The 25,513-nt window shown below is 37.5% G+C and overlaps 1 protein-coding gene across 1 annotated transcript in view; it reads right to left on the bottom strand.

The window, feature by feature from the left end:
- Positions 1-2,447: 2,447 nt before the first annotated feature.
- TSPAN13 (tetraspanin 13) overlaps positions 2,448-25,513 on the bottom strand; it is a 28,980-nt gene continuing 5,914 nt past the window's right edge. The window contains exons 2-6 of the mRNA XM_037836837.1: positions 8,837-9,004; positions 8,064-8,144; positions 7,400-7,513; positions 5,609-5,722; positions 2,448-3,332 (exon numbers count right to left, since the gene is read on the bottom strand). Coding sequence (XP_037692765.1) covers positions 3,258-3,332; positions 5,609-5,722; positions 7,400-7,513; positions 8,064-8,144; positions 8,837-9,004 — 552 coding nt within the window. The 3' untranslated portion in view covers positions 2,448-3,257. The remainder of the gene's footprint in view (positions 3,333-5,608; positions 5,723-7,399; positions 7,514-8,063; positions 8,145-8,836; positions 9,005-25,513) is intronic.

Raw genomic sequence — 25,513 nt, 5'->3', positions numbered from 1 at the left:
TTATCAAAAAGGGACTTAACAAGCTGCAACCTCAACTGCACGTAAAAAGCAAAATCTCAAAAGTAAGAAAAAATAGGTTTACCCAAGTGAAGTCAAAGCCCATTCTTTGACATCTATTTTAACTCATAGGTGCCCCCTTAAGCCTCATTACATGAATTCCAACGGGTTGACTGTCCTGAGGTCAAGTCAGGAAGTTAAGTAGGGGAGGTCTGATTTTACCTTTCCTACCGTCTCAAAAATACTTCAGTGATTATAGTCACCTGACTGTGATCTGTCATTCAAGAACTTCAGCACAAAGGGCTCTGTTGTCGTCCTGCCACCTCCCCCTTACTCTCTTACTCTCAGCTTATTGGTGAGGTGGCGCATGAGGGGGAGTGCTGGTTGCTTCCCTTAGGGTTGTTTAGACACAATTACCAATAACACATATTGTAATTGCATTTGACATAGAGAACACGGTGTAAAAATTATCTGCTAGTCCCCAAACATACCCAAGCCTAGAACAACTTTATGCAAATCCCCTTACCTATCCAAAAATGTGGAAAAGTTAGCACTTAACTTTGTTGTCATTCCTACTGAAATAAAATAATTCACCTGTTAATGTTATTTTCCAATCACAATGCCTGAAAGCGTTTTTCTCCTGTGAAATACTGTGTGAAAATATGATTCTAACATTTTTAGACAGCTAAAGAATGAAATAGTTTCAAGTATTTACTTAGTGTGTTTTCAAAATATTGAATAAACTTAAACAAGGTAAACAAATATGTAGAAAAATTGCAGGAGGAGTTTTTTGCTTAAGGAAACTAAGAACTAAAAGTCACACTTCTTCTGGTTTCCTTTCCTTCTCTGAAAGGTTCCATTCAGCAGCTTATTACTTAGGGAACATGCAAAACTGGTTTTCATACCAAATGTACTCTTACATAAGTAACAGAGTATCTGAGATGAATTTAATCTACATGAGCTCAGGTTTTGGAAACACGAGCCTAACATTCTTTTCTTTGTATTAGCATTCTATTCTCTAGTTGAAATTTCACCTTTAACATCAAGGCCGATGGGGCAAATATTCTAAGGAACAGTCCTCTAAATGGAATAAGTAAACAGAGAAAAAGAGAAGAAATCTCTTTAAAGTAGCATAGCTTTTTTTATACAGAAATGCTAGGTTTAGATGAAAGAAGCTCTAGGGTCTTCCATTTGCCTTACAACCATCTGCCGCAATTCAACCCTGGTCTGACTCGCCTCCCCCCACCCCCCATGCCATGTTTGTGGGCAGCTCTTCTGTGCACACAGGAAGAGACCCTCCCGTAACCCTGATCAGCCTGACCTCCCTGCAGGCTGACCAGCATGTCCATCAAGGATTCAGAATAGACCTATGAAGAGCCTTTCCAGTGTGCTTTATGACACTCAGTGGAATAGAAGCCACGAGTCTGTCTGCACCCAGATCATGCAAAGATCACAGGAAATCTCATAGAAGGGGTTAGGTAATAACCAATCACCTTCAGATCTGCCTGAGAGAACAGAAAGCCCAGATTAATTTGACTGAGCTGCCCCTCTTGCTTCAAAATATGTATTTTTTTCCCAGGGCTACTCATCAGTTATTACTCATTCTTACAATCCTATAGTTTAATAGCTCTAAAGATGCATCCTTCCTGGACCCTGATTTTTAATTGGGTTGACCCAAATAAGACCTCTGCAATTAGAACACAAACCAAGGCTAGTTCTCTGGACTTTTCCACTTATGTTCACTTATACCAAGAAAAGCATTATATTAGGGGATTCTAGAATCGTATGAGAACTTCAAAATTTAACAAAGCAAACAGACAATACAGAATTCTTAAAGGGAGACAGAATTCTAAAATCTCACTTCCTTCACATCACCTATACTCTCATCTTATGGTAAAAGTGGGAACATCTTTTGGGTTGCCCTAAAGCTCAATATGACAGCACAGGAATTGTCACAAATCGGTTTCCTGGAAAAGTAAATATAACACTTAGCTAGTCTAAAACCTATCAAGACTATTATGAATAAAATATCACATACTGCATAGAATGCAAGACAAGAAATTAGGAAATTTTGGTGATGGGAAAGAACTTAGTTGTTTTTTTTCCTACATAAATAGAGGTGGCATCTCTTTTAAAGAACCTTGCTTACTATGGTGATGATATTAAACACTAAAAGATTTCAAGAAAGGATATGGGGATGACTACCAATAGACATTAGTGCTGGAAGTTCATTTCCATGGCCTGACTATACACTAAGATAACTATACCCAGTTCTAAGTCAGTCAAAGAGAATCCAAAGATTTCCATCCTTTAATTTTTTTAATATAATATACAGAACCACAATACTATTTCAATTTCAAATTATGGAGCAATAATATTCAAACATGTTTGAATTTGACAAGTTGCTTTTACAACTTGTCACAATACTGAGAAATTTCATGAAAAAGGTATTTCGGATAATCAAATATATTTTTATTACATTGGCCAACACATTAATAGTAACTTGTTTAAAAATGCAGTCTTTTGGACTTCAAATTATTACAAAAGGATAATCAAGATTATATAGGTACACTTTCTGAATTACTCAAATTCATTCCATTTTGAATGCAAAAGGTAAATGAAATTTCATGACCACTTCTTTCCACTTACCTGTAAAAGTCCAAAAACTAAAGCAAACACTTTCCTAAAGATCTAGCTATTTCTACAATGCATTAATGTAATCCTAAAAGACTACTAGAACTAAATTATCACTTGATAGTAACAATTTTCACCACAACACATCTTTCCTAAAGGAGGTTGGATTTCCCATACTGAACTGAACATAATAGACTTCCAAATGTTCCGGCTTTAATAAATCTCAACTCTTTCCCAGTAAGAACTACCTACACAGTACAGTACTACATACAATTATCCCAGTGAGATGTACATTTAGATGCACAATATGATCAACACAGTAGTGCCATACAAAGTTTCTCTGCAGATACAAATGCTAAGAAAGGCCACAGTGGACAGTGCCAGACGCCATGTACACGGTAGACTGCAGGTACTACTGAAGTTTAGAGGGGAACACAAGTTTCAGAGTTGTTTTAGCAATGGAAAAACAAAAACATTTAGAGAAACATAAGAGTAGAAATATATAATTCCACTGTCAATGTCACTTTTCAGATACTATTTCCTTAAATGGGCAAAATAAAATAGCTTAATTTAAATTTAGATAAATTGAACATGATCAGAATATGAAAGATTTTCATTGTTTTTTTTCAAAGAAATGCACTAGGATTAGCGCGAGGGTCTTTCTGGTTCCGGTATCTGTAGGTCAACCAAACGCCCAGGATCTGCAACAGGGAAGAAAAAAAAAAAAAAAAAAAAAGAAGAGAAAGTCACAGTTATAACTCTGCAATCTCTGAAGCACTTTGCATTATTTGTTCCAAAGGGAGAGATTTCTTTTTCTTTCTGAAAACTAAATGACCCTAAGAAAAAATTAACATGAACACTGTTGTAGACATGATAATGGCCACCAAAAGATGTCCACACTCTGATCCCATGAAGCTGAAAATATGTTAACTTACATGACAAAGGGGCTCTGCAGGTGGGACTTAAAAAGGGTTCTGAGGTGGGGAGATTATCTTGGATTATGCAGGTGGGCTTGTGATGTAATCAGAAGAGTCCTTATGAAGGAGACAGAAGGGTCCAAGTCAGAGACACAGAGGAAAGGTGGCAGGATGACAGAAGCAGAGTCAGAGAAAGAAGATGCTACACTGCTAGCTGTGAGGAAGGAGGAAAGGGCCACAAGTTAAGGAATTAGGTGGCCTCTGAAAGCTGAAAATGCAAGGAAACATATTCTCCCCTAGAGCCTCTGGAAAGAATGGAGTCCCTGCAAACCCTATTGAGACTTCTGATTCCAGAACTATAGATAATTTGTGTTGCTTTAAGCCATTAAATGTGTGGTAAATGATTACAGCAGGAAGAGGAAACTACTATAAACACTGGATAGCTGAATAGCAAAAATAGTTTTGATAATTCAGAAAAAAAACACCTGGGTTTATTAAAAAATAAGCAATATCAAAAATCCTGCAATAAGCACATTTGCTAACATAGATTATTTAAAAAGTATATAGTTCCTACCTCTCTAAGGGGCATGTGGACCCTGTAATTTTAGAAAAATGCCAAGCTGTTATTGTGCCATTGTCCACATAGAGTTCACTAAAAGGTTAACCAATATAGCCTATGTTTTTATTAAGAAATGTATTCTGTTTCTGCTACTTCGAAATCACTTTATGTTAAATAATCAAAAATTCTATCTTCCAAGAATGAAAATACACACAAATTTAATGGAATGAATCTGTGCTGACTTTTAATCTGAATTTTTTTTTATTTGACTTCATAGCCACCCGTGAGCACTTTAATTACTTCTAGGGAATTTTGCTAAGTCCCAAATTTTCTCCATTGACCACAACAATCCATTTGGAGTCTGTCTAATAGAGAAGGAAAAATAATTTATTTAACAAACACAGAAAGAGTACTATGTGCTGTATGCTATCCTATATAGTTCACAAAGACTAATTTAATCTTACCCACAAGACAGGAACTATCATTATCTTCATTTTACAGGTGAGGAAACAGAAGCACAGAAAGGTTTAGCAACTTGTCCAAGGTCACAGAGTTAATAAACAGTGGAGTAAGGTTTTTAACCCAAACAGTACAGCTCCTGAATCCATTCCTTATCCATTTGCTCTTATGTAATATACTTTAGTTTAACCTGTTCATTACTGAAGAACACAAGCTGGTCCAAAGGTGTGCTGTTACAAACAATCAACATTTTTGTATATTCATTTTAAGTAGTTATAATATTATCTCCACAAAATAAAACAGCTTAAGTGGAACTTATGAGTTAAAGAAAAAAAATTTAGTTTTGATACATATTGCCAACTCAGAAGTATTAAAAAATGTCCACAGATAAATGAGAATTTTAGAGACAGTAAGGAAGGAATTCAGCATTCCTTAAAAATTATCAAATAATGTGTGTTTTTGCTTAGAGACATTGTTATATATAAATGTATTAATATAACATATACTAATATGACATAAATATATATTATATGCATAGAAAATTAATAATGGTGGTTACCTGTAGGCTTTGGAATTCTAGGAACAGGGAAAAATAGGAAATGGGTTGGAAGGCAATTTTTCAAAGAACATCTTTATATATAAATATTTGTGTGCTTTATATATTACATATTAATATATATGTTAAACAATGTGAATGTCTTACCTACTCTAAAAGTCAATTAAAATTTATAATTTAACATAAAGCTCTAGAACTAGAACAGACCCACAGACCCTAGAGACAATGCAGTCTCCTCATTTTATTTATTCATTAAATTTTACATGAAAGAAAACAGATCAAGCATTTCACCCTCTGTCACAAGGTAACAGGTCTTCTGATTCTAAGCCCAGGGCTCTTCCTGTAACAATGCTATTTCTCAACAAAAATAGCCACTGATTCATTCCAAAAATTAGTGCCAGGCTAAGGTAAAGTACTATGCCCTCTGTTGCTATTTCACAGGGATCCCTGTGACAGAGGAGAAAAAATCTTGTTATTTTCACGTACCTCCGTAAAACTGAAGAAGAGGCCAATGCCGCCAACAAATCTCAAAACCTCTCCAGCATATTCTCCTATTATTGGAGCACAGAGTAAGCACGGGTGACCACTTTTAGCACAGCTCTATATCAATTAAAGAAAAGAACTTTTATTTCAAAGTCCATTTACAAACAGTCTATAAAAGCTGCAAAAAAACAAAATGAAACATTAGTATCTGGTATATTTTATTTGGGGCCTTGGCTCTTATAGTTAGCACCTCTGGCCCTGTGGTTGGCAGAATTCTAAGACGGCAACCAGATATCCCCGGTGTGCATGCTCTGTATAATCCCACCCATTGGGTGTAGGCAGGACTTGTGAACATGATGGGTTCGTCACTCCTATGATTACACTTCATTATATAAGACTCAGTTTCAGCAGACCAGAGAGAGAGAGATTCTCATGCTCCCTTGATGCTGCCGTGTTCTGGGAGGACCATCTAATTAGGACCTTAGAGCAGCCTCTAGATGCTGAAAGAAACCCCCAGGTGACATCCTGCAAGAAAGTGGGGACTTCAGTCATACAACCACAAAGCACTGAATTCTGCCAATAACCAGTTAGCTTGGAACAAGATTCCTGGCCTCAGATGAGATCACAGTCCCAGCTGACACCCTGATGTCAGCCTGGTGAGACCCTGAGCCGAGGACCCAGTTAACACATACTTGAGCTCCTCATCCGTGGAAGCTGTGAGATGATAAATGGGTGGTGGTGTTTTAAGCTGCTAAGTTTGTATTAATTCTGTTACAGAGCAATAGATAACTAATACAGGCACCTATGAGGAAAAATTAACCCCACAAAAGAGAGGTCATTGAGGGGAAACCAGCTTAGGGTCCAGAGAGGTGCTGGTAGTAGTTTCCCAAAACATAAACACGTGTGGACCTCCCCAGAGAGCCAGGCCTGAGCCCAACCTCACAAAGAAGCGGGTTGGATCTTGGAGGTAAGGGGCCTGGTGTGGGGTGGCTGGAGGTTTCTAACTGGCCCATCGCTAGGTCAGCTCCTAAACAGAAATGGGATGAAGATGTGATGGGGAGAAGGGAGAAAGGAAAAAAGATAGTTCTATGTGTCTTCCATCCTGGGGGTGTTTAACCAGCTAAGAAGCCCAGTGGTGGTGGTGGTAACACAACAACGTGAATGTAACTAACACCACTGAATTGTATATCTGAAGGTAGTTAAAGGGGAAATTTTAATTGGTATATATGTTACCAGAATAAAGGTTTTTGAAAACCATAAAACTGTAAAACACAGTGAACCCTAATGTAATCTACGGGCTGTAGTTAATAGTATAATTATAAAAATGTTGTTTCATCAACATTGTTTGTGTGTATGATGTATGTGGAGAGAGGGGGATACAGGAACTCTGTACTTTCTGTATGATATTTCTATAAACCTACAACTTCTGTATTAAAAAAAAAAAAAAAGCCCAGTTTAGTACAGATCACTCTCCTCCTACCACCTCTGATACAAAGTTCACACCTCTCCTGAATCTCTAAAACTGATTTGCTATCATCTCTCTTTCACAACTTGTTCTAAGAGGAGTGGGAGATGGAATTAGGGGCAATGGATGAAAAGCATCTGTGTCCGGCAGGACCATGGAATACTCAGCAGTCTCAAGGGTGAGTATTTGAAAGCAGGCAAATATACAATGTAGGCAGCTTTTAAATACAATTCAGCCTCAGAAAATCAATTTTTTCAGCTAATCATTATTCATCTGGATGCAATACATTTCCCCCCCCTAAAAAAAATAAAATTATACTTTGTACTTACAGCCAGACAGGTGTCATTTGGATTAAAACTTCGGAACCCACAGCAGTTTAAATTTCTCTGGATGTCATTTCGAGCACTTGCTGTATTGTTCCACCCAACTTCAAGAAGCTGACCCTAGAATGTATTCAATATATATGTTAAAATGTGTCATCTCTGCATAAAATGTATAAAGCTAGAGTCTGTAATTTTTAGAACTGAGTGTACCTAAAATAAAATATTCTTTATATAGTCATTAAAACTTTTCAAAGGCTCATCCCTCAATCTGTAACAAAAATTAAGGCATTATTTCTATCCCAAGAATGAAAAAATTCTTTCTATGTGCAATTTAAAAGAAGCACTTTGCTTCAAAAGTATAATTCTTACTTTATCAGGACAAACTTTACAACCATTCCCCTAAGACAGAGATCCATATTCCTGTACAAATTAGACCTTGAAAAGAGTAACTGCTACAAGGGAAACACATACGTTCTGGAACAAATGTTTCCTTGCAAAGGGTGAGAGAAGACTGGGTAAACATCTTTTAGCAAGATGAAAACAATACAAGGATTTTAGTTATTCAGAGTGAAAATGACATTCTGAGCAAGAAGAAATTACCTTTGCCCCCACCATCACCATATTCATACTTCTTGGTATAATAAAGTAGAAGGGAAAAGCCTTTGCTTACCTGTTGCTCCTGGTTCAGGGCTAAACAAGCACAGGATACAGAAAACTGAACAATAAATACAAGTAAGAGAATAATCATGTACTGAGAGTTATAAGTTAAGGTTATTTCTAAATACTTTTAAAATAACATAAAACAGGGGTGCTGATAACTTTAGAATGCACTAGAAGTAATTCATTCAGAAAACAGAACAAAAGACAGAAAATTCAAAAGGAATACATATACAGGAATTATTATTTTGATAATGCACTTAGATATAAAATTCATAGAAAAATACAATAATCGTAATTAAGTAAAAGATATACTAGGACTTTATTTAGAATAAACATCTTAAATATATATAATATATATACAAAATATACAAAAAATAAGTATAAATAAATGCATATAAACTCTAAGATTAAATCTAAAAATCAAAAAACACTGTGAAATTTTCAACCGAATACTAATAATCTGTAATGTCCCTAGAAGTCACTGAAGCAATACACTGTAACTCTGAATTTGCAATATGTAAATAAGACTATATTGAACTTGCAGCATACCTTCTTTGTGATGTGACAAGAAAAGAGCAAGAATATATAAAAAACATACAATAATTTTACTCCAAGAGACGTTTCTACATTTAGAATATACACATATGGCTTGTTAGGGGGTTGCTGTCTGGCATTTAATTTCCTAATATAATTTTAAGTTAATTGTAGCTATAAATTAGCAATCAATAACAAGCAAGGACTCAAACCCAATGCTGATAAATTCCCACTTAATAAAAAGGATACAAAAAATAGCAACACCTGATGGTGTTTTACAGCTCCAATCAGCCCCACTAACGCAATCAGGAACAAGAAGATGCCCACGGCAATGACCACGCCCACCACCCGGAGACTGGAAATTAGCCCGAAGCCAATGCCCCACGTGGCGATTCCAATTAGCAACAGACTAACCAACTGCAAGAGAATCAAAGGTTGGAGGGGAGGGAAAGGGGGGAGGGAACATCAATTTATATCATTTCAAGACTATTTTCCAAGTAACAGCTTAGTATCTTACAAATAATAGCTAATACTGAATACTAGAATAGACACAATATCTCAGTAAATGGTATTGTTTTAACAAACTGCATTAATCCTTAGGTCATGCTTTTAAAACAACCATTTATAAAATATGAAGCCTCAGAGATCATCTGGCTTATTAAGCATAAACGCATGCCACTTAAATTTTGAAGTAACAGCATATGTAACAATTCTAGATGCCAAGACATCTCACTCTAACACATTAATTTCTTCACACAGAAATCACTTCTTTCCTCCAAAGCCCAATTAGACTGTAGTCTTCTCTGTGATCTTTCTTATCCTTGACAGAATGAATTCATAATCCCTCCCTTCTTTGGGCAACCTCTGTTCCTTGAATATGATCCTATTGTCCTCGTCACACTCACAATGTGTTTTTTTTTTAATTCAATTTTATTGAGATATATTCACATACCATGCAGTCATACAAAACAAAGCATACATTCAGTTGTTCACAGTACCATTATATAGTTGTGCATTCATCACCAAAATTAATTTTTGAACATTTTCATTACCACATACACAAAAATAATAATAATAATTAAAGTGAAAAAGAACAATTAAAGTAAAAAACAACACTGGGTGCCTTTTTTTTTTCTTCCCCCATTTTTCTACTCATCCATCCATACACTGGACAAAGGGGAGTGTGGTCCATATAGCTTTCCCAATCACATTGTTACCCCTCATAAGCTACATTTTTATACAATCATCTTCAGGATTCAAGGGTTCTGGGTTGTAGTCTGATAGTTTCAGGTATTTACTGCTAGCTATTCCAAGTCATTCGAACCTAAAAAGGGTTATCAGTAATAGTGCCCATCAGTGATCTCTCAGCTCCTTTTGCAATCTCTCTGCCACTGAAGCTTATTTCATTTCCTTTCACATCCCCCTTTTGTTCAAGATGTTCTCCATCCCACGATGCCGGGTCTAGATTCCTCCCCGGGAGTCATATTCCTCTTTGCCAGGGAGATTTATACCCCTGGGTATCAGATCCCACGTAAGGGGGAGGGCAGTGATTTCACCTTTCAAGTTGGCTTAGCTAGAGAGAGAGGGCCACATCTGAGCAAAGAGGCATTTGGGAGGAGGCTGTCAGGCACAATTATAGGGAGGCCTAGCCTCTCCTTTGCAGCAACAGTCTTGCCAAGGGCAAATCCTGTGGTAGAGGGCTCAGCCCATCAAACCACCAGTCCCCTATATCTTTGAGCACATCAGCAACCATCAGATGTGGGGAAGTCCAACACTCTGCATTCTCCACCAGCTCCTCAGGGGGGCTCTACATTTTTTTTAAATAGTTTTGTTTTTTTAAATTAACTTTTTTTTTAAACTAACTGTTAACTATATAAAAAATTTTTTAAAAAAACATACAATAAACAAACATTTCAAACAAATCATCACAAGGGAGTAAGAAAAAGACAACTAACCTAAAGTAACTACTTCCAACATGTTCCTACTCTGCCCCAAGAAAATAACTTAATGCAGCAACATTTCTGTGAACTTGGTCCTATCATACCCACCAGAAATTAACATACCATTGTCATTCCTGGGCATTCCCAGAACGTTAAATTTACCCACAATAGCTTATCTGTTCTTATTGGGTTATCATTCCCCCTTCATTAATTGCTCTCTATCGCTAGTTCCCCTACATTCTACATTATAAACCGTTTATTTTACATTTTTCAATGTTCACATTAGTAGTAGCATATATTTCTCTTCTTGTGCCTGGCTTATTTCACTCAGCATTATGTCTTTAAGGTTCATCCATGTTGTCATATGTTTCACGACATCGTTCGTTCTTACAGCCACGTAGCATTCCATCATGTGTATATACCACATTTTATTTATCCACTCATCTGTTGAAGGACATTTGGGTTGTTTCCATCTCTTGGCAATTGTGAATAATGCTGCTATGAACATTGGCGTGCAGATATCTGTTCGTGTCACTGCTTTCCGATCTTCCAGGTATATACTGAGAAGTGCAATTGCTGGATCGAAGGGTAACTCTATATCTAGTTTTCTAAGGAACTGCCAGACTGACTTCCAGAGTGGCTGAACCACTATACAGTCCCACCAACAATGAATAAAAGTTCCAATTTCTCCACATCCCCTCCAGCATTTGTAGTTTCCTGTTTGCTTAATGGCAGCCATTCTAATTGGTGTAGGATGGTATCTCATTGTGGTACTCACACTGTTTTAAAGGCTGTCTCTCTTAGGAGACTGAGCAACTTGAGAATAAGGACCCACTTTACTCACTGAATTGTTGCTAAAATAAATTGCTTTATATAGCATATATTCTATTTGCATTCATATATATATTATATATAATCCATTAAAACTTTTAGCAGGCTGAAAAGAAAACATGAGATTTTAACTACTTATTAGAGTGAAATGGCATTCTGAAGAAATTTTTATATTCCAATTATTTACATTTATATAGTTATAAATTTATATATAGAACATAGAAATAGAAAACAAGTGGAGAGAGAGAACACTGTCCTCAAAAATGACCATTATCTGTAAAACTCAGTTACAATTCCTTCTTTACTATAACAAATAACTAGTGTGTCACGATAAAGATTGTAATTAGCTGATGGAAGATGTAACTTAACCGGGTATTAAGGGAAAGGGCTGGAGATGGGGGGAGGGGGTGTGGAGCAGGAAGGAGACAGTATCTTCAATTCAACCGAGGTTGAGGGTCAACCATTTCCAGAAACAATGTGACAGCATAACACCCTGTTGAGAGGAACAAAAATATATAAAATATGCTTTCTAGCACCATTTAGAGTCCTGTTAATTTTATTTAGAAATATAAAAATAAATCGTATTTATGTAAATGGATTTTTTTCTATTAAATATGTAATTTTTTATGTGTTAATCAGGGTTTATTAGATCCAAACCTAAAATGTACTGGTATGTAAACTTCTTACATATGTAGAGATACAAGCCAAATATTAAACACTGACAAATACTGTATCTATTTGTACTTTTATCCATTTATTTTAATGAAGCAAAACATAAAAGAGACCATCTGTGACATAACAGACCCTAGTTCTGGAGTTATCTGGACTTGGTTTTCTCTATTGAAGTTAGTACACACAGGAAAGTTTTGTTTTCAGAGGGAAAAGGAAAGAGGAAAATCCTCACAAATTTTGCCACCCACAAATTGTCTAGTCACTCTGTTTTCTCAACTGTTTCTTATCAGCAGGTCCATTTTGCTCCTGTTTCATTTTTTATCATTCTCACTCACAATCTTCTAACAACTTCAAACAATCTTGGATTGAGCAAAAGTCTTCTGCCCCTTCACAAGTTAGCTTTATTTCTGACCCTATAGTACCTAAATATAACACATTTCCTTTCACACGCTGTAAAAACCAGAAGTCTGAAAGAAGTGAGAAGGAAGAGTCTGCAAGAGGCCCGAGACAGGCCTCTCCTCCTCCAGGCAAGAAAGGCTACACCTAACACCCAGACTGCATCTTGACACCAAATGCTGAAGGTCAACACTTGCAATATATGAGAGTAACTTTCCAACATCAAGTCCTGCATGGGATGCTTTGTTATGGGCTGAATCATGTCCCCCAGAAAGAGATGTTCAAGTCTAACCCCTGGTCCTGTGAATGTGACATTTTTTGGAAGAAGGTTCTTTGAAAATGTGATTAGTTGAGGCCAAACTGGACTGGACTGGGTCTTAACCCAATAGACAGCGTCCTTATAAGAAGAAGGGAATGTGGACACACAGACAGACACACAGGGGAGAAAGCCACGAGATGACGGAGGAAGAGATTCAAGTGTTGCATCTGTAAGCCAAGGAATGCCAAGGATTGCCAGCAAACTACCTAAAGCGGGAAAGAGGAGAGGAAGGATTTGTCCCCTCCAAGTTTCAGACAAAGCATGGCCCTGCTGACACCTTGATTTCAGACGTCTAGCCTCCAGAACCGTGCAACAATAAATTTCTGCAGCTACCCAGTTTGTGATATTGTGCTACAGCAGTCCTACGAAAAGATTGCATGCTTGTTTCCTAATTCAATTAAATCAGGGGCAGGGGTAGCACTCTATATTTCTTTCTGTGAGCCTTGGAACCAAAAAGATCAGAAACATGAATAAATGGATGCATAAAATTCTTCAAACCTCACAGTTTTAAAGAAACTTTTTGGAAGTCATACCAAATCCTTGCTATATGAGTGCTATTCTTACCACAAATTAAATGTTTATGTATTCATCAACAAACATTTAGTGCTACGTGCGAAGAGCCAGAGAAAAACACACTCCCATTAGAACAGAGGTCAGCAAACTTTTTCTGTAAAGGGCCAGATTGTAAATATTTTTGGCTTTGTGGGCCATATGGTCTCCAGCCCAACTACTCAACTCTGTCATTGTAAAGTGAAAGCAGTGATAGGCAGTAGGTAAATGAGTGAGTGTGGCTGTATTCCAATTTCATTTTGTTTATGGACACTGGCATTTGAATTTCATATAATTTTCATTGTTGACAAATATGATTCTTCCTTTGATTCTTTTTCAACCATTTATAAATGTAAAACCATTCTTAGCTAGTAGGCCACACAAAAGGAGGAAACAGGATGGAGTTGGCCCATGGACTGCAGTTGGCTGACCCCTGCTTCACAAGTTAGCATAGAAGAAAATTTAAAATTACAATGCAACAAATAATTGCTTGCTATATCAGAAATTTTAAAAGGTGGTTCAGAGTACTAAAAAATAATCCAGTAATCCAAAGCAATAGAAGAAGCCAAAGACTGCAAAGAAACAGTAAAGGAGCATATGGTAGGGTGAAAAAAATGCCCCCCTAAAGATAGATTTACTTCCCAATCCTCAGAACCTGGGAACATGACCTTCTATGGCAAAAGACATTAAATCAAGAGGAGGAGCTCATCTTGGATTATCTGGGTGGCTCCTAAATGCCATCACACGTGTCCTTATAAGAAAGATGCAGATGGAGTCTAGAGAGACACACTCAAAGGAGAAAGTGATGTGGTGATGTGAAGGCAGCAGAAGAGATTGGGTGGATGCAGCCCGAGGCTAAGGACTGCCAACAGAAGCTAAAAGGGGCAAGGAACGGATTCTCCCACCCCCAACCCCCAACCCCAGAGCCTCTGGACGGAGCGCTGCCCTGCCAACACCTTTATTTCTGACTTCTGGCCTACAGAACTAGGAGAGAATAAATTTCTGTTGTTTTTAAGCCACCAAGTTTGTGGTAATTTTTCTACAGCTCTAGGAAATCAATACAGAACATTTCACACATCTGGAGTCAGACATCTCAGACATCTGACTGCTAAAGAAAGCTGTCTGTCTGAGGTTTTACCACCAACAGAATGCCTACCCTGTAGCAGCACTCTCGCAGCAAAACAAATCCTTTATTTTTTCATTTTAAAGTTATTTTATTTTTCAAATAAAAATACATTTCCAACCAAAACAAAGCAAAGCAATGGGAAAAACAAATATCCTGAAATAACTTCATTCCTTTATTCACAGCAGCAGTGTTTCAGCAAAATAAGATAACTGTTCTCTGCTCACTCAGCTGCCAAATTTTAGGTTCTATAAGAAGAAATTTTTCCACTTTAAAAAATAACTGTTACCCCCAAGGGGGGTGGGGGGCACTTTATAATTTCTATATGAAGCCCTCATTCTCAGACCAGGCATTATGCTATTATTGAGAACATTATCTATAACATTTCACAAGTATCTGTGCTTGTGTGTTTTTTTTTTCATTCGGGTGGAGTCAGAAAGAGGCTGCTTCTTTCTACATTAACTCGGTGTCAACAGCATTCCTCACTAATTGATTCTGCTGTGTCTCTGGGATAGTTTTCTCTCCATCCCCTTTACTACTATCAGGAACTCCTCCCTCAAAAACAACTAAGAGGGTGAATTCGTTTCCCATTGCTGTTTTAACAGATTACCACAAACTCAGTGGCTTAAAACAACACAAATTTATTCTCTTATAGTTCTGGAGGTGAGAAGTCTAACGTGGGTCTTAACAGGTAAAAACCAAGGTGTCAGCAGGTTCCTCTTTGGAAGCTCCAGGCGAGACTCCATTTCCTTACCTTCTTCAGCTTCTAGAAGCCTCCTGCTCTCCTTGGCTGGTGAGCCCTTCCTCCATCTTTAAAGTTGGCAGTGCAGCATTTTTAAATCTCTCTGGCTCCAACCCTTGCTTCCAGCACAAGATCTCCTCAGACTACTCTGCCTCCCTCTTATAAGGACCTTTGTTTTTATACTAGGTCCACTGGGATAACCCAGAATATTCTCCCCATCTCAAGATTCTTAATTTAATCACACCTGCAAAGTCCCTTTTGCTATGTAAGGTAACATATTCACAGGTTCTTGGATTAGGACATGGACATCTTTGGAAATGCTGTTATTCAGGCTACCACAGAGGGTTCTGGAAACATGGGCAACTGAGTTAACACAGAATCCTTCCAGCTATATATACTTTAAAAACCTTGAATAAGATAGTAACGATTTTTTTTTAAATGTATAGCTGAGCACAGCAAAAACTATGGGAAATCCCCATAGGCCAGAAATGAAGGGAGAACTGAAAGCTAGAATGTAAACACGCAAATTATACCACAGAGGCCCAAAAGAGGTGAAGGAGTTTCTGAATCAGAACAGTACCTGAAGGAGAGGTACTTCGGTTTTAAACCATTCAGGTGACACGGTAGAACTGAGACCCTTACATAGTCAGAACCTCCAAAAAGCTACATCCCCATTGTATAGGAGCTATAGTAAAATTAAAACATATCAGGAAGACAGCAAAGATTTTTGAGTCTCTTCAAAATGTCTTCCACAAGAAAGAGAAACACCAGGCCAAGCCCACTACCCCACTCCACTACCCCAGGCCTGCAGGGAACTTCAAGCCAAGCAATTCATATAAAAGCTGAGCACAGGAGAGATGGTATTTGGGGAAGGAAGACTTCAGAAGCATATACAAAACTACTTGGGAGGCACAATTCCAAATCCCAGCCCTCATAAAACTCCCAAGGGGGGTTGGGAGTAAGGGAGAACCTTACTTCCGATCAAAACTTACAAAACAGGAAAAAAAAAAAATCAACCATGAAAGAGATGAAACAGACACAGTAAAAGAAGGATTATAGCCTCCAAGAACTTGACATACTAGATTTGAATGAGACTAAAATTAATGTTTAAATTGACTAAAAATTTTTAAAAGAAATAAAAACAAGATGAAAGAACTAAACCATATTTTTTAAATGCAGGCTTGAAAAGATGCAAAAAGAGCAAACCCAAAGACAGGAGAAAGACAGTGGAGATATTAAAGAAGGGAAAATAAACATATATAGTAGAAAGGATAAATGAAGGCTCATTAAAGAGAAAAAAAATAAAAACACCCCAGCAATATTATTTTTTAAGAAAAGGAACAAGAGTAAATCACCCCAAATTCCCTTAACTGATAAAGAATACCCATCAAAAACTCAAAGCAAAAATCATATTCAATGACAAAGCATGAAAAACATTTCCTTTAAAAATCAGAAGTAAGACAAGGGTTCTGGCTCTCACCCCTTTCTATTCAGGATTGCTGTGGAGGTCTTAGGCAATTGAATAAGGGGGAAAATAAAAATGGAAAAGGAGAGCCACCTCCCACTCCCATCCCCCCACCCCTGATTTGGAAACCCACAGCTGTTATAATTCACAAATTAATAGGGTTATCTACAGAGGAAACTGAAGAGAATCCACAAATTATTAAAATGATAAGAATCAACAAAGTTGCTAGAAACAGAATCAGTATACAAAAATCAACAGCATGCTGATACAGTAAAAACAACTAAAAGAAAATGTATTTTCTTAGAATACAATTTGCAACAGGCCTCCAAGACATAAGGTACCTACAAACAAATCTAACAAAAAGTAGTATAAGACTTTCATGAAGAAAACTGGAAAACGTATTGAAGAAAATGAAAAATATTTAATTAAGTGAAGAGATATCTCAAATTTAACCTATGAACTCAATGTAATTCTCATCAAAATCTCAAGGGTTTTGGGGAGAACTCTACACAATGATCCCTTAATCTATATGGAAGAATAAATGTCCCAGAAAGGCGAGGAACATTTTTAAGAAGATAAAGAAGAAAGGTCTGTGTCTATTGCATTTTTCCTCAGCCCTGCTGTACTATCACCAGCACTTTGCAGAAGAATCTGCGGGTGGCAAAGCAATCTTTGTCCGTGGTTAAATCTAACTGTCCAGAACTCTGCCATTGTTTGCACCATGCTCTGCAAAGCTTGAGCCAGACTGTACATCTTTTGGATGCGCTTCATTTTTTTAAAAATAAGCAAAATTAAATGTATAAATAAAATTAAAAGAGCTAAAGAAGTAGAAAATCATCCTAACAAATATGAGAACTTATAATGTTTCAGTAATTAAAACCAAGTAGTTGACACAGGCCTAAATAACCCGACAGCATATGGCCTTTCAGAATTATGGAATCCAAAAGCAGTAGAGAAACACCAGGGAAGTAGAGAACAAGTAGAGAACAACCCTGTGCAACAAGTAGAGAACAGCCCTGTGCAAGTATTTACCCATTTGGAAGAAGGACAAGCATTTGTCCCTACCTCACACCCTAGATTATACCTTAAATATAAGAAGCAAGGAAAACTTTTAGGAGAAAAATACAGAAAAGCATTTTCATGACTGTGCCTAAAGGCAATTTCTTAAGGCCCAAAAAAGCCTAAACCATAAGAACAATAGTAAAAAATAACACTGATATGGCATTTACTTTGTAAAAGCAACTGTTCTAAGTCCTTCACATTAATTATTTTAATCTTGAAAACAACCTCAGGAGGTAGGCACTACTACTATTGCCTCCATTTTCCAAATGGAAATAGTAGTGCACAGAGAGGTTAAGTATCTTGCCCAAGATTTCATGGGAAGGAAGGGGTAAAAGCTGGGATATGAACCCAGCTTGTCTGGTGGCAGATTCTGTATTCTTACCTATCTCACTATAGGACACATTAAAATGTTTAAGATCAATAACAACAAAAAACCCCAGACAAATGTAGGATAAGCATAGGACTAGGAAAAAATATTTCCAGAATACATATATATTAAAGAACGCCTATGAATCAATGTTAAAAAGACAAAAAAGCACAATTGAAAAATGGTAAAAAGATACTAAGAGGCAATTTAATGAAGAATTCCAAAGGTCAATCAACACATGAAATCAGGAAAACAAAAAGTAGAACAATGAGATACTATCTTACATACATTGGAATGGCAAAGATTAAACCTGGTGAGACAAAGGATGAGGAATCTAGAACTTGGACACAAGTAGAAAAGTAAATTGTATGGCCATGTTAAAGAATAATTTGGCAGCATCCAGTGAAATTAAAGATGTGCATCCCTTACTAATCCAGCAATTCTACTTCTAGGTTAACACCCAAGAGAAACACCTATGTCCCCATCTAGACATGTAGCAGGATTTTGCCTCAACCTTGTTTGTAATAGTAAAAAATTGAAATCAGTCTCAAACACCATCACTATAGGGAATTCATAAACTGTGGTGTGGTCACACAGTGGAATACAAACTGATCTTGAGCTATATACATATTAAATCAATAGATTTCAAAAGTATAACAGAATAAAGCAAACTGTACAAAGATAGATAAAACAATATTCTGTAGATTTTCAAACAAAAAACACTAGATTCTTTATGATTAATGTGTGAAATTGTCATAAACACACAAAAATGCATGGAAATGAGAGGTGACAACTTGAGGATAGTGACTATTTTTGAGCAGAAAAAAATAGCTGAAGGACTGGAGAGTGAGTCTTTAGCTGTGTTGCAACATTAACTTCTTGAAACAAGTCATGGAAAAAACTGGCATCCATTAAATCTTGCTCGTTAGCTTGTAGGCGTCTACCACATTATTTTCCATGCATATGAAATATATCCTAATTAAAACTAGCCTTGAAAATTTTACAGCCCCCTGATTAACTAGGACCTCAGTTCTAAATTCCTCACTTTTACTTTCTTCTATAAATTGATCTGATTTTCCTCATCCATTCTTAGTTCCCATTATTCCCCAAATACAGCTACTTAAATCAAGATAGTCACCTCATTGGTTTCACAAATATTTCAAGTTCATTCACATCTGGATACCCTCAAGTACTGTCTATACTCCCTCCTACAATATGCTCACATTTAGGGGGGGAAAAAAAGAGGCAATCATTTGTTGACTGTCCACACCTTTATAACAGAAAGCACATCCTAGGTCTATCATATTCTGGTGGCCTCAGGTGGGGACCAAGACACCCCCTCAGGTACCCAAATCCCAAGCACAACGTAGGCACAGGCAAAGGCATCTTCTCATTGGTAAGGGCTATTCTAGAAGGTAGAAGAGAACATGGACTTAACTGTCCAATCCAAAATAAAATTTACACTTATTACTAGAATAATGAAACTGGCCAAATACAAACTTATTTGAGTGAATTTTCCTGTAAACTCTCCAAAATAAAAGTTACATTTTTCAATTTGAAAATTGAAAACAATGTAAATGTTTTTGTGTGTGACTTGTGTTCCAACACACTGTAACACAAATCTCCCAAATATTCACAATTAACTTTTTAAATTGTAAATGATACCTAAAGACTTCAATATGCCTCAAATTAGATCTGATCTTCAAAGTTTCTTTAGCTTTTAATAAAACAGAGCCTTTTAAAGATAATAGTGAAACAACTGATATCTGAGTACTGGTACAAGTGTGCTAAGATTGAGCTGTAATTTTCAGGAGAGTGGGATTATATAGTTTTCCAAACTAGTGTTCCAAAATTATTAATTCAAATAAAATTCATTCTAACTGCACAATTCCACAGCATAAGTCTGTCACTAGAACTTGGTAGACAAAGGAACTGCAAGAATCCTTTGTTCAATTATAATAACAGTTTCCTTATGAAACTAATTGTAATGGAAAGTAAATTTAGACCTATAACAAACAGTTTCCTTCCTTGAGATGACAGAATGCTGATAAAAAAGATTATGGATATGTTAACTCATTGATAGCAAGGTTTTTACTAGCAGGAAACACCAACCTTTCCTGTTATCTCTTTAAAACAAAGAAAAGCTAACCATATAAACCTTATGATTAAAAGAGCCATAACATGAAAGGCAAAGCTAGATTATAGAAGTGTCTAAAACCAGCATCGCTTCCTCAAGCAAATCCCAGAAGGAGGCAGTGGTGCAGGAATAGAATCTGATAAAGGTAAACATAGTATTCCCAACCAAGGCTCATGAGACAGTGTGAAATCATAGAACACCAAGGTACAAGGTACTTGGCTAATGATCTTAATCTATTCCTTTCATTTTATAGGTGAGGAAATCAGAATAGAAAGTTACACATCCAATGACACACAGTGGCAGAGCTATGCCTGGAACTCCGCTTTACTCTTGGCATATTTTCTTGTCTTCCTATATGAATGACTACATCATAGTGCCTAGCAATATAGTCAAATAATTTTAAAAATTGAGATGTAACATAAGGACAACATTATAATGTATAAGAAACTGTAGTTCTTCCTTTGTAGTCAGAATGACATGTTTTTGAATTGCTTCTCTTTAATGTACTCCCTATAAGACCTATCTGCACAGTGATGTGTAAAACAATGATGAAGTCCTCTACCCACAGGACCTTTCCGACAGTTAAGCATCAAATGCTAGCTCACTGATTCTGTGCTTTCTATTTTTCTTTTATTCAACCCAGATATTGTGTCACATATGCCCACATTCACACACAAGCATGCCCACAAGGTGTGCTGCCATCACCTTAGTGGGAAGCAAGAAATTCTACTTGGGGTAAAGTTTTTAATCTCTGAGATTACTCCAGCAAAAAAAAAAAAAAAAAAAAAAAAAAAAAAAAAAAAAATCTTAAAAACTAATCAACTGTGTTTATGCACATTTTAGACACACATGTTATTAAAGAACAAAGAAAAAATATTTTGTGCATAATCCTCCTCACAAAGCTAACATAAGTGGACATTGAAATATTAAACTACTATATTAAGTCTTTCAAGCGCTAAAGGAAATGCTAGAATATCCTAAAGTTAAGAGTAGAAGAACCAGATGAATTGCTCCCCAGAGGGGGAATGACCTGTGTAATAGACACATGCTGGTTTCGCAATCCAGCACGTGTCTCTGTGAGATCCTTAATCATAGTGCCTCAGTGGCCCCTTCCAACCACCAGCAGCAGCAGAGACACAGAATCAAGCCTACCAATCATGTTTGCCCAACCTGCTGTCTAAAGGATGCATCCCTAAACCAAAAATGTCAATCCATATTCCCATATGATCTGGTACAGGGATACTGGAAGAAAAAGAAATGAGATCCTCTGACATAGCTAGCTACAAGCACAAAGTTGATTTTGCCAGTGACTCTCTTGCACATGGAAAGATCCAGCTTCAAAAAGAATCTAAGCAGAGGCAAGCTGAGCTGAGATGTGCAGAAGCAGCAAGAGAGCTCTGCCCTTTTCTGAGCACCTTGATCCAGTCACACCCAAGGATCCAACTATTGGGATGTCCCGATTATATAAGTCAAAACATTCCTTTAAGTTCATCGGCAATCATAAAGAATCCTGGTTAAGATAAGCTCCATCTTGCCAGTTTTTTGCAAACTTGCACTGACCCTGTCCACCTTCACCACTGGACCATCTTTCCTACCCAGATCAACCTTAAAATCCTTTGCCTTTTCAATGGCCTTAAAAAACATGAGCATGCTTTTTCAGCTGAAAAGATGTCCCTAGAACTCTCCTACTATGTGGTCAAAACAAGAAGGGAATTAATGAGCAAGAGAACTGTTCCAGGCTATCTTCTTTCTGCAAACATCCTCCCTAGGTTTACCATCTATTTGCTGCTAATATCCAAATTTATAACTCCAGCCGGTCAATTGTTGCCTGCTGTGATGGTTGATATTATGCATCAACTTGGCTAGGTTATGGTGTCCAGTTGTTTGTTGAAACACTAGCCTAGATGTTGCTATAGAGGTATTTTGTAAATGTGATGAGCATCTACAATCAGATGACTTTAAATAAAGGAGATTACCCTCAATAATATGGGTGGGCCTTATCCAATCAGTTGGAGGCCTCAAGAGCAAAGAACTGAGGATTCCAAAAAAGAAAGAGAAGGAGGAGGAGGAGGAGAAAAAGACACAAGTCAAAACTCATCAAGTTGAACACTTTAAATATGTGCAGCTTATTGTATATCAATAATATCACAATTAAAACATTAAAAAAATAACATAAAGCTTTTCAAGGGGAAGCATTTTAGATCTTCTGCCATGGAATAAATTGTGATGCCTGGGGTTTCAGGTATAATTTTGGTGGTCATAAAGGAAGAAAGCCTCATGCCAAGGATGGTGGAGTGGAAAAATGGATGGAACCTGGGTCCTTGAGAACATGCTTATACTGTGCATCTGCTCTGGACTTCCTGTTACATGAAACCAATAAACCTTACAATTTTAAGCAGTGGCAGCTGAACTCTATTTCTAACTGATATGGTGGTCTTTCTTTTATCTTTTAAAGCCAATCAGATGTTTATCTGGTGTAGGATCTATATTTTCTGTAGCTCACTACATAATCTAACTTGTACAATCAGTTTGTTTGAACACCATAGGTACAGGGAGTGGTGAATGGGAGGTGGGATTTGGTGAGTTTGTACAGGCTGGGGTGAAATCCCAACACATCCCAGAGTGACAAGGGCAGAGAGTGTAAGTGTATTTGTGCCCCAAACCCCCAAGGAGCTGGGGAGAAATGCGGAAGTGTTGGACTTCCCACCTGGGCTGTTGCTGATTTTCTCGCAAATATTGAGGACTGCCACCTTAGTGGGCCGAGTCCTCGATCTGGGAGCCTTCCCCTGCGAGGCTAGTTGCTGCAAGGGAGAAGCTAAGCCCACTTATAATTGTGCCCAGGAGTTCCCCCTCCCCCACCCAGCCTCTTTTTGCTCAGATGTGGCCCCCTCTCTCACTAAGCCCACATAGCAAGTGAACTCGCTACCCTCACTCCTACATGGGACACGACTCCCAGAGGTGTGAATACCCCTGGCAACGCAGGAAAGGACTCCTGGAGATGAGCATGGACCCAGCACTGCGAGATTGAGAGGATCTTTTTGACCAAAAGGGGGAAGAGAGATGAAGCAAAGTAGGGTTCCAGTGGCTAAGAGATTACAAAGAGTCAAGAAAACACTCTGGAATGTATTCCTATGGGCTATATAGATATCACCTTTTAGTCTTTAGTGTGTTGGAATGGCTAAAGGGAAATACCTGAGGCTATCAAACTGCAACCCAGTGACCTTGATTCTTGAAGCCGACTGTATAACTATATGGGTTGCATAGTGTGACTGTGTGACTATGAAAACCATGTAGTTTGCACTCCCTTTATCCAGTATATGGACAGATGAGTGGAAAAATGGGGACAAAAATTAGATGAAGAGTAGGGTGTGATGGAGGTGATAGAAAGACTTAGGTGTTCTTTTTTGCTTTTATTTTTAATTTGGAGTAAGGAAAAGTTTCAAAAATTGATTCTGGTGATGAATGCACAACTGTATGATGGTGCTGTGAATAACTGTACACTGTGTATGACTGTAGGGTGTGTGACTATATCTCAATTAAACTGTATTTTTTAAAAAAGCCAATCAGATCAGGTCATTTCCATATTTGCTATCCTCTCTTTCTAACTTTACATAAAGTCCAAACTAGTGAGCTGACAAATCCCAAGATGTGAGTGGCCCTCATTACCCCTGGAGGTAATTTATTAGCCACTATTTCCTGTGTCCAACATATTTTGAATTTTCTTCAACAGCCCTCTACACAGGAGGCTCCATACAATCAAGGCATGTGTTGACATTGTTCACTGTAGTATCCCCAGCACCAGGCACAAACTGTTGACAATCCAGATTTTTCTTTCTCTATGTAACATATGTAAAAGGGGTTTTCATTCCTTTATCAAATGGCCATCACATATCAAAAACAAAATTACAAGAAAGACAAATATTTCTAAAACAGTTATATATTTTAAGCATCAAAATTCTACCAAGGTGAGTGAACTGCCTTGAGAATGAAAAATGAATTTAGAATATTTTTAAAAGCTAGATTGGATTTTCAACTTAAATGATTCACAAATATTTTTCAGCACTAAAGCAAGAGAGAAGTTATTAATGCAAGTGGAGGGCAAACAAATTTAAAACAGTGATTAAATAAAGAAGCCCTGCACCAAGAAAATTATTTAATAAGGCATTCATAGACATGTGAAGGAAACAAAGGCCCCAGACTAGCTTCCTCTGTGTGCTTTAACATTCACAGTGAGGAACCGCACTTGAACAATGAACTCTCTTCTGAACTTCTGATTAATGTGGAAAACTGAAGAGCAATTCACAGTCAATCAAGCATATGTTTCTATGATGCCAAACATCTGGATGGAAATATTAAAACCTTACAAATAATCTAGATATTGCTAATTATCCAGACAATTAGTGTTAAACCAAAACCTCAGTTGTTTGGTTGTTTTATTTTCATTCTTTAAATGACACAGGGAAGCCGGGAGTGCTCCTGTCATATATTTTTCTTCTTTATGTTCTCCACCATGCCAAGCAGATTACTTTTATACATATTAGGCACAAAATCCACAGTATTTAACACCTCCTGGAAAGAAATTACATAAAATGAATCAAAAGTAAGGGAACCTGGCTTGTCATTTTCCAAGGTTAACTAGTTTGAAGAGGCACCCACAGCTGGCAACAAAGTTCCAATCCCACCCTACCTTTTCCTTCTTTGGAGCAGTTCTGGGAAGCATGATGCAGAATTATGGGCAGAGCCAAGTCACTAGCAATGAGCAGAACAGCCCTGCACTGATTGCTTCATTCAGTTAACTAAATACCAAACATATACCAGGGCCGTCCTGGGCACTTAGGAAAAGAGGAAAAACTGGGTCCCGGCCTTTACTATTAAGGAGCTTATAGTCTACTGTAAGAAAAACAAAAGAAATAAAAGGGTAACTGCTCTCTTCAATGACTCCTTCATTGCTAAATGCAAGGATCAATTCTTAGTCCTCATCTCACTCACCAGCAGCACTTGACACAGATATTAGATCCCCTCTCCTCGAAAGTCCGCACTTGGCTTCTACCACACCTGCTCGTACAGGGTTTGCCTCCTATCTGACCCGCCGTTGCTTTTCGGGCTCCTCGACTGGCTCCTCCTCCTCTCTTGAACCTCGTAATGTAAAAGTGCCCCTGACTCAATCCATGCACACCTTCCCTTCTCTAGCTCCCCTCACTTGGTGATTTCATCCAGTCTCAACTCTTTAAGTTCCATTCTCTATGTTGAGGCCTCCTTAATTCAAATCTCCAGTTCCCATCCTCTCCCCTGAATTCCAGTGTTGTTTGTCTAAGTGCTACTG

The sequence above is a fragment of the Choloepus didactylus genome, chromosome 5 (assembly GCF_015220235.1).
Source record: "Choloepus didactylus isolate mChoDid1 chromosome 5, mChoDid1.pri, whole genome shotgun sequence".
NCBI classification, from domain to species: Eukaryota; Metazoa; Chordata; class Mammalia; order Pilosa; family Megalonychidae; genus Choloepus; species Choloepus didactylus.
This window is presented reverse-complemented; position numbering and strand designations above follow the sequence as displayed.